Here is a 9,890-nt window from a genome sequence, read left to right as displayed (position 1 = left end):
CCTGGGTGGCTCAGTTGGTTAAGCGACTGCCTTCGGCTCAGGTCATGATCCTGGAGTCCCGGGATCGAGTCCCGCATCGGGCTCCCTGCTCGGCAGGGAGTCTGCTTCTCCCTCTGACCCTCCTCCCTCTCATGCTCTCTGTATCTCATTCTCTCTGTCTCAAATAAATAAATAAAAAATCTTTAAAAAAAAAAAAAAAAGAAATTTAAATTTTAGCGAATAGCCAATCTATCTCCAGACTTATATCCAACAATCCATGTGAATCCTGCACTTGGATTTCTCAAAGATTCCACAAATGCAATATATCAAAAACCACTCACAATTGTCCCTTTCAAGCTTGTAATGTCCTAGTGATTATTATTTCAGTGCATCACACTTCAAGCCTGGCTTTCATTCTTGACATCAGTTACTCCTTCACCTGTCATATCAAACCTCCCAGCCCTATTGATTTTACCTCCCAACAGGTCTCAAAAATATCCACTTCCTTAAATCTCCACATCACCACCTCGGCCCGAGCTCCCATTAGCCTTTGCCAGGATTCGCATGGTAGCCTGCTGGCTGGCTCTCTCTTTCCCCTACTGCTCTCTTCAACCTTTTCTCCACAGGACAGTAAGGCTCATCTTTACACAGTACAAACGTGATCTTGTAATCCGCGCCCTTCTAAAAACTACTGGGCCTAACCCAAATCCTCAGGTGCCCTATGAGGTGTTTCTCTCTGGACTCATTTATTCCCCACTCCCTTCCACCCTAAGGCCTCTGCACTTGCTAGCTCCTTCACCTCTCTTTGCCTGTTCTTGTCTCAAATTCCAGCTCAAGCATCCAGCCTCTGAGAACCTTTCCCTGGCCTCCTTGACTCAGCAATGCAGCACAACTTCCCATCATGGTGCTGGTAATACAGGTATTTGGATGGTAAAAGTTATCAAACAGTTATTCTTAGGACACGTGTACTTTTCTGTATGCATGTTAGGTTTCGATAAAGTTTTTTTTTTTTTAATTCCCCTAAGCACCACATAACTCTCAAGAATATATAAAAGTCGTAAGTGCACATGCGTTTGTGTGATTCATGTATTTCTTCCCCAACAAACTGTAAACTCCCAAAGGGCAGGGACTTTCTCTAGTGCTGTTTAACACAGGGCCTGCATAAAGTAGGCACTCAATAGACATTTCTGAGTGTAAAGATGGGTAGGGGTGAAAATAAAGTGTACAGTCAGAAAGTAGGCTGGCTGGCTTTTTCTAGAACAGGAATGTTTAAAACAAGCAGGCTTCAGGGTCTCCATGAACCATGAAAATTATATGAAAGTGTGTATGTTTATTTAATTATATACTTTTCCCCCCTAAGGAATGATCCAACCTTTCATCAGATTCTCAGAGTTCTGTCAACCAAAAAGGTTAAGGACCAGTGTTCTAAACTCAGCCAGAATCTGAAAGATGTACCCATCTAATAACAAACAACTGGCAAAATATAAAATTTTGGTATCTTTTGCAAAACATGTTATTCTGGCATCCATCACAAAATAGAATTTCCTATTATTAAATTTAAGTCCTTGAGATTCTGTCATGGTGTTGACAAATCTCAGTTTTAAATGTCAGAGTTACTCTAGCCTTGCAGGGATTTGTGCCTGGGGGCAAGGTAAATATCTGTGAAGATAAAGCAAGACTGACAAGGACAGGGACATTCAGAGGGCATTTACAGTGGAAATGAACAAAGAATGAGCTTTAGCTCTTCTTTGCCGGCATGTAGCAATGGCTAGTCTCCTCAAAATACTCATGCCCAATAAAAGACCTTTCAAGTGGTACACATAACCAGACAGAAGGCTCTATGGCTACTCGGACAAAAAGATTCTCTTCCCTATAAATCAAAACAGTCTTTCCCCTGGACTGTGCCAAAGAAAGGATCCTGTATCCACTCACCACAATTACTCATCTGTATTTCACAGAAAGCCAACACAAAAAAATGTATCTCAATATAGAAGGCATGAAGTCTAGATTTCAGAATGTATATGCTCCAGACTATTTCAAGCAATTAGTTTGGGAAAAAACTAATGTAAATTTTGGTATATTTTAGCAAAACTTGATAAATTCATTTCCAAGTATATTAAAATCAAAATGACCATCTGCTCGACATGTGCAATTATATTATTTAGGGAATGCTGTCAAAGTATACTAGTAATGAAGGACGAAAAACTATAAAAACCTATTTAACAATAATCATGCAGTGCCAAATTCTTAAAAATATTTAGTGATTCCCACTACCCATGCCCCCTCAACACACATACACACACAAATGCACTTTAAAGTATTTCCCTGCGGTATTGCCTGGGTTTTAAGTGCTGTCCAAGTTGAACAAGTCCTTAATAGGGAGGGCAGGAAATCTCCACCCCCATATTTAAATGATGATTTATTATCCCTGCCTTTTACAGATGAACAGATCTGGATCCAAATCACAAAGGACAGTTACCTGCAGCCCCCCAGCCTCCGTTTTCTCATCTAGGCCAAGTACCTTCCACTGGTACGCAGCCCCACCCCAACCCATCAATAATCTCCCGTTTTGTCAAGACTGGAAGCCTGAAAACTACATTTTCTCAGACTCCTTTGCCAGCTGGGTTCCACTCAGAGAGTGGTGCTCAGGTGAGATCTGAAGGCAGGAGAGAAGGGGAGGCAGTTCTGCTTCTGACACACCCATGGCATTCAGTCTTGCTCTCCTGAGAAGTAGGAGCCCCACAGCATCAGCTACAGCGGTGGTCCCTCTGGCAGTGGCAGCAAGAGTATTTGCTACAGTGATGGTGCCCACAGCCACGTCGGCAGCAAGCACGGATTCAGGAAGGCCAGCTCCAAGGCGGAAATAGCTTTCATCCTGCCAGCCCAGGGCCAGTACAGCACCCAGATCTCAGGGTGCACCTCCCCGCCTTTAGTTCCTTCAATGCTTCAAATGCATGCAATTCCCTGCCTTAATCCCTCTTTGCTGGAAATGCCTAGTGATTGAGGGATATATATGCCATCTTCCACAGGGTTATTATGAGGATCAGATAATATATAGCAAGCAATTTTGCTCAGTCCTTGGAACATAATAAATGTCAGCTATTATCCCTTTGTTCTATCTAATCACTGGTGGTCATGATTTAGCTCCCCCTTTCCAGACCTACTAGGTGAAGGTACATTGTTGACCTCTGTCTCCTTAACCATCAAAGGATTTTGGTGAAGCTGGACCTGGTTTGAGAAAGATGGAGAACAAGACTCTGGGAAACGCAGAAGCCAAAGGAAATGAACCAGGGATGGACCAGCAAGTAAGTAACAATAAGGGCAGAGAAGAAAGAAAGGCTTCTGTTTCCCTGATCCACAGTGATCTTGATGGTTATGAGAACATGACATGAACTTCTCATACTTATAAAGGTCACAAAATACCATTATGTAGGTACTCAAAGTAAAACACAGTCTCTGTGAAGTAGGAATGAAATGAATTTCACTGGTCATTTCTAGGTCTTCTTCTCTTGGACCTGTCACATTGCCCAGACTGCTTTTCAGAGAGTCCAAAACTTCTAGATATGGACTTCAAAAAAATTAAGTACATGCAAATATAATCACAAAAACAACCTGACCTGCTGGGTAAAATGTAACAGGATCCATTTTCCCTGTGTTTTGAAAGGGGTTTTACTCAAGTGTATGCAACAACATCAGTCTGGAGAACAGGGTACTAAGCCTCAGCTAAGATTTACCTATAAACGTAATTTTGTCTTCTCAGGTCAGAGCATTTAATATCTTTGATACATAAAAATATAACACTAATATATTATTAAATTATATCACTAACATAATATATATTATATATGTTACATATTATACATACTATATAATATATATTGTTAAAATAGATACATAGCGTGTATTTTTTAACTTATCAGTCTTAGTTACTGTACAGAAAGCAAGTTTCCTACCAGTACTTTATGAAATTATTCTCTGAAACTTGGGCTGTTTAAAGAGAAATGCTTCAGGATCCCTAGCCCATTTTATCTCAAAAAAAAAAAAAAAAAAAAAACACCACACATAATCTTTCTGTTATTCTTGGGAGGACAGTCATGACATTATGAGAATAACTTGTGACAAAAATGTGACTGGGACCCAGAGCTTCTGTTGAAAATTAAAAACCAAGGGCCTATGTTGAGCTCACCTCCTCCTCGTTGGCTGTACGGAGTCATCGCTCCCACAGGAGGGGTTTCGGTGGCGCGTGTAAGGGAACTTCGGGGATTTCACGCGGTCATTGGGAGAGTTGTAGAGTCCACTGGAGTAGAAGAGGAAGGGTCAACGAGATCAACAATGCCCACAGAGGCCCTGGAGGAGCAGACACCCCAGCCCCCACCTACAGAAGTGTTCCCCCTCTCAGGGATATACTGGATCATGCGCACACAGTTCTCTTTGCTGACAAGATTTATTGAAAGAAAAGGGAGGTAAGATCTGGCAAGTCAAATCGTTAAGAGTCATTATCTTTCAGGAATGGATCTCTCACTGGCCTTCAATGGTGAGAAATGAACACACAAATGATGGTAATAATAACAATTTGCATTTACGGCAAACTGACCGTATGCCAGGCACTGACTGAGCTAAAAGCTTTATATTCCTTATCCTAGCTAATCGTCCGATCAACCACAAGCAATGAGGTACAATTATTAGGCCCATGTAACAGAAAACAAAGTGGAAATACGGAATGGAATCACCACGACTATAAAGCCAGTGAGGTATAATGCAGGTCTGCTGCTCGTTTGGTATTCATGGACAGAGAGAAACTGAATATATGGATATTTTTGTGAATAAAATTCTTCTAAGAATCATTAGTCCTCAAATACACTTTTCAAGTATAGTTTTTTAAGGACTATAAAATAGAGGGGATTATCATTAATATGTCATTTAGAGTTCAAAAACACACTCTCTTACTCTAAGCCATCATAACGACATTCCAGGTAGTGTCTTAATGCATAGTTTCCCGTCCTGTGTTCCAGGAGAAAGTTTCCCGTTAGGATACATCCTGCTGATTTCTACTTCAAAAGTTCTCCGTCATGCTGATTTAGGAATCTGACTGCCTTGTCCATAGCTAGTAACACCCAGTCACAAAGCAGTTGGATTCCATTATTTAATGAGCTGCAATCACTAATCCCATTTCTACTGTTCTCCTTTAGAAAAACAATGATTCTCTTTACCTCTGGGGGCCGTTTTCTTCCCATGGTGCGTGAGATTTGCTTCTTTGCGTATCAGGGCTATTTTCATTCTTTACTTTCTTAAAGCTTTAATTTAAAAAAGAAACAAACATGGAAAACAAATTAAAGGGAGAATAAAAGGAAGTTAACTCACATATTGACTTCTTCAGTGAAACTGTTCAACAAATGTTTTAAAATGTGTTTTTATTTATACCCGTGACTCATTCCAAAAAGAATATGAAGTGGCTGCCTAAAACAATTCACATCTTCAGCAAGTACTTTTGGGCCCCCCCTCCACCTTTTTTTCTAGTATTACTGGTTTAAGTCAACAAAAGCCAGGTCATCCACTGTTAGGAAACTTTGAAGAGAGTCCACCTGCAGGACAGGAAGCAAGGGCAAGGGTTGAGGCAAGAAAAGAAGAAAGTTGACAAGGAAGGAAAGCTGGGGTATGAGGGCTCATGAGGCTGGCTCCCTCTTTTCAGCTCCGGATCTAAATCTGTGCAGGTAGGTCAGCTGTGGACAAGTTCAGGCTACCCAAACCGATCTTTCCCAGCCCCCAGCTTCCGCCATATCTTGGCTTCATCCTTCCAAATCAGAATGACTTCCAAATGCTATTTCCTGACCTAGTATCATCTTTCTGCCCTAAGAATGTAAATATAACTGAGTTGTTATTCAATCTCAACAAACTGTTTTAGACACACAGGGGAAACACAGAGGAAAGGACTCATCAGAAGCCTTGGGCCACCACTGAGGGAGGGGAAGTGTATCATCTCTCACATCCCCAGAGTCTCAGCCTCAGGAAAAGATAGAGCTACTTAACTTCTAATCCACATTTAACCCTGGCTTTTTGAGGTATCCTCTATATAAATGTCCTTGAACATGGTCATAGCAGGTCATAGCAGGATTCTTTATAACAGCCAACAAAGAAGAGAGGAAAAAAATGACAAGGTCATTTCAAAAAAGGAAATAAACTTGTATCCTACTACACCCATACAGAAATTAATATAAACCTAAAAAGTTATATATTTGACATAGGCACTTAATTCATTGTATTAGCATATAGTAAGTAGGCTTTATTTTTTGACCAATACATTATTTTGATTAAACTTAAATAATCTTTGGAAGATCAAATGCCCAAAGTAAAATCTTACTTTTGACATGAGAAGAATAAATACAGTAGATACTTAATACAACAGTAGAAAGTGTGTGTGTTTAATAAATCAGAGAAGAAAAAAGGGAAAAGCGAAGAGGGAGACTGAGAAATGCAGTAGGGAGATGAAAGGGGAAATGGGAGAGCAGGCGAAAGTTAGAGAATAATGAAATCCTGGGTGGCTGATTAATTGCATTCACTCCCTAAGCCATTTCTCGTCTGGAACTTGAGTGGGAAAATCTGGTGGCCCTTCAGGTATCAGTCCTATCAGCAAGAATGCAGTTGTAAAGGGGACTGAACTCCTTCTGTACATTCTAAAAAGGCTTGGGATCTGAATTTCATGGCAGATTACTGTTCTTATGTTGGACTTACCATAAGCGTACCCTGTACATACAGATTAAGCGGACACTCTATCCACAGCTGTGAGGCTGACGGAGGCAAGCACAGTCAACTAAAGTGTATACAAAGGCAAAGAACCTGGCATCTCAAATAGAATCCATAAAGGGAGTGTCCCCAAACTAAACAAAAGAAAATGTAAGCAAAACCCGGGGTAAAACACCACAACTCTGAGAATCCTCGTATCTTAGAATTCTTTTGCTAGGAAATTATAAACTGTATTCCTCCACGTAGCCACAACCCAGCTGAATGAAGACACCATTATTTACTAACAAAAGATGGAGCAGATGATCAAAGACGTCTGTCAAGGTCACGTATTTCTGACTGCTTGGACTTCTCCATGATGTGGGGAGCTATCGCTATAGACAAAGTGAGCTGATGAAAGCTGCTCATTGTATTTCTCAAATGCTGTTCCGTGAACATAATTGGAGATAGGAAAAACTGACGCTGAAACAGTGTCTTAGCAGAGAACAAGGCTGATCTTTCATGGAAACAATCCATGTAATATATTGAGAGAAAGCCTTTCCACTGGGGAATGCTGCTGGGAAAATTGATGCAGAGGACCATGACAACTCTTCATACATATGCAATCACTGACTTCGGAAGCCCTGTGCCTCTAAATGCTATAAGCCCTCTTCCCAGGGCCACAGTTCAGTGCACCGTGGTGATGAACACAGTACATTAAACATGAATATCATCTACTTTATGTCACAGGTCCCTCTGAGTAAGTCCATGATATCATGCCATTTTAACAATCATGTGGAATTTTCCCTTCACTGCCAAGAATGCGGACCGCGGACTGTGAGTTCACCATGCTGTGCCAGCAGGAGCATTTCCTTCAAATGAGAGAGGCAGGTCCTGTTGTTTATATTCCACTGACATTCTTTTTTTAAAATTTATTTATTTGACAGACAGTGAGAGACAGCGAGAGAGAGAGGGAACACAAGCAGGAAAAGTGGGAGAGGGAGAAACAGGCTTCCCGTGGAGCAGGGAGCCCGATGCGGGGCTCGATCCCAGGACCCTGGGATCACGACCTGAGCCGAAGGCAGACGCTTAACAACTAAGCAACCCAGGCGCCCCTCCACTGGCATTTTAAAGTATTCTTTGGCTCACAGACTATTTTGATCAAAAGTATTAACTATCAAAGTAAAAAGATTCTTCACCTTGCCAACAGGAAAAAGCATTTTTGTGATAGCATATCGACATGGGTTCTTTCAGTTAACCGACTGACCTTTTTATTGGTGAAGGTGCAATAATTTTAGTCGTTCCTTCATTTTCTCCATTTTCCATGTTTGCTGTTACCCGATTTATGCTGTTTGATCCTAGCAACAAAGAGGGGGAAGGAAAGATGGAAGAAAAGAGATAGTGGTGAAAAAAAAAACACAAAGAAGCCAAAAAGTTATTTTAAAATGCAATTTTAGGGACATCATGGCACATTTTATTGATAAATTATAATTATAAATAAATAATGAATCAGCCAATAAATCTAAGGTACTATTCCCTGACGTGTACTAAGCCCTCACCATAACAACGTCCAAGGGGGTCTAGGATATGACACCACTTGAAAATGGGCCCTTTTGAAACTTTAAGAGTTAACTAAGTCCCCAAATCATGGATATTCTTTAGACTGTTAAAACAGGATTCTAAAATATTTAGTACTATATATTGGTACGTTAAGACCTAATAATCAGTCCCTGATAACTATGGTGAAGAAATGACTGTTTTTTGGCATGCCATGATAGCCCCGATTCTAAATCAAACCAAAAATATTCCAACTCATAATGCAAACGGCAAAAAAGAGTAATACAGATGTTATTTCTATCACTCACATGTAAAAAAAAAAAAAGTTCAATGTGTGGGTTTTTTTTTTATACAAACATCTCGAAAAGCCTAAAACTGCTTAAAAGCTACTATTCCACATATTTGCATCCATGCTAGATGTACCAGCAGAGGGAGCCCTCAGCAGACACAATGTTGGAAATCATGCTCCAAATAAAGATAAGTAGCCAAGGCCCACCCAGGAAGTCTGGATCCCATTCTCAGGACACACGCTGATAAAGCCTGCAGGGGTGACATGGGAGGACTGATGATGACCCTTCTCAAGTGGTGTGCGCCTCACTCTGAGAAGTACAAGGGAGACCAGCAAGGGGATGCCCAAAGTCCTTGTTCAATTAACTCTATGTGACATGCAGGTGTGTCTAGAGAGCAGCATCTTGCGGAACTATGTCCAGAGTTCAAGTCCTTCAATCCAAAGTGTAATCACCACTAAGCACTTACAGTTTTTGAATCATAGGGTGAGTTTGTAATACTATTAAGAGCTAATATTTATTGAGCACTTACTATGTGTCAGGTGCTGTCCCAAGCACTTTATTTATTTATATAATTTTCAAAATAATCCTATATAATGTAGATACTAATATTATCCCCATTTTTAAAAATAAGAAAAAACAGGCCTTTCCCAAGGTCCCACAGACCATGAGTGAGGGGACCAGCTTTGACACCCAGAAGTCTAGCTCTAGAGACTTAAGCTCTAAACCACCATGATACACGGCCTTCCATGTGCCATCTGCACCCCACGCTCAAACAGTTCAAAAGTCAGTGTAAATAGGGATGCCAGGGTGGCTCAGTAGGCTAAGGTCATGATCCCAGGGTCCTGAGTTGCTGTGTCGTGCTCCCTGTTCAGCGGGGAGTCGGCTTCTCCCTCTGCCCCTCCCCCTGTTCATGCTCTCTCTCCCCCAAAAAATAAATAAAATCTTTTAAAAAAAAAAGTCAGTGTAAATTAAGGGTCCACTGGAAGAGACAGCCTCTTCAGAACACTTGGAGGCACGTTTGACAACTCATCAGGAAAAATAAACATTAATGAATACACTTTGGACAGAGGGAACAGTGGTTTCAATGAAGAGCTCCTAAAACTATCATAATAAGAAATGGATTTAATATCTGAATTTTGTTCCTATTCTGGAATCCTGAAATGCAAAGGTAAGCCTGAAGATCTATGTGGCATTAAAGGTACATTCATGTTGGAGCAACATTCAGAGTCCAAGCATTAGAAAAGCAGTTTGGAGTCTACAGAAAATGTCACCAGCTATGATGAATGGGACAAAACCAGTCCCTTGAACTACCCTGTGTGCCGTGGGACATCGGCAGTGGCTGGTCAT

General features: G+C 40.9%; 1 protein-coding gene across 1 annotated transcript; it reads right to left on the bottom strand.

Moving 5' to 3' along the window:
- Positions 1-204: 204 nt before the first annotated feature.
- Positions 205-9,390, bottom strand: LOC115936597 (band 4.1-like protein 4A). Its single transcript, XM_081811099.1, has 3 exons — positions 7,964-9,390; positions 5,190-5,273; positions 205-4,276 (listed from the first exon to the last, which is right to left on the bottom strand). Exons 1-3 carry the CDS (start codon positions 8,020-8,022, stop codon positions 4,162-4,164), a joined length of 258 nt encoding a protein of 85 aa, XP_081667225.1. The 5' UTR covers positions 8,023-9,390; the 3' UTR covers positions 205-4,161.
- Between the last annotated feature and the right edge of the window lie 500 nt (positions 9,391-9,890).

The sequence above is a fragment of the Leptonychotes weddellii genome, unplaced genomic scaffold (genome assembly GCF_054177405.1).
Source record: "Leptonychotes weddellii isolate Sample4059 unplaced genomic scaffold, ASM5417740v2 HiC_scaffold_5548, whole genome shotgun sequence".
In the NCBI taxonomy this organism is placed as follows: Eukaryota; Metazoa; Chordata; class Mammalia; order Carnivora; family Phocidae; genus Leptonychotes; species Leptonychotes weddellii.
This window is presented reverse-complemented; position numbering and strand designations above follow the sequence as displayed.

Excerpts from the sequence above, each read along its gene's own strand:
- LOC115936597 (XM_081811099.1), bottom strand. The coding sequence starts at position 8,022 with ATGGAAAATGGAGAAAATGAAGGAACGACTAAAATTATTGCACCTTCA. Across the intron at positions 5,274-7,963 it reads GCACCTTCACCAATAAAAAG|CTTTAAGAAAGTAAAGAATG; the intron begins GTCAGTCGGTTA and ends TTTAAATTAAAG. Across the intron at positions 4,277-5,189 it reads GAAGAAAACGGCCCCCAGAG|TGGACTCTACAACTCTCCCA; the intron begins GTAAAGAGAATC and ends CTTCTACTCCAG.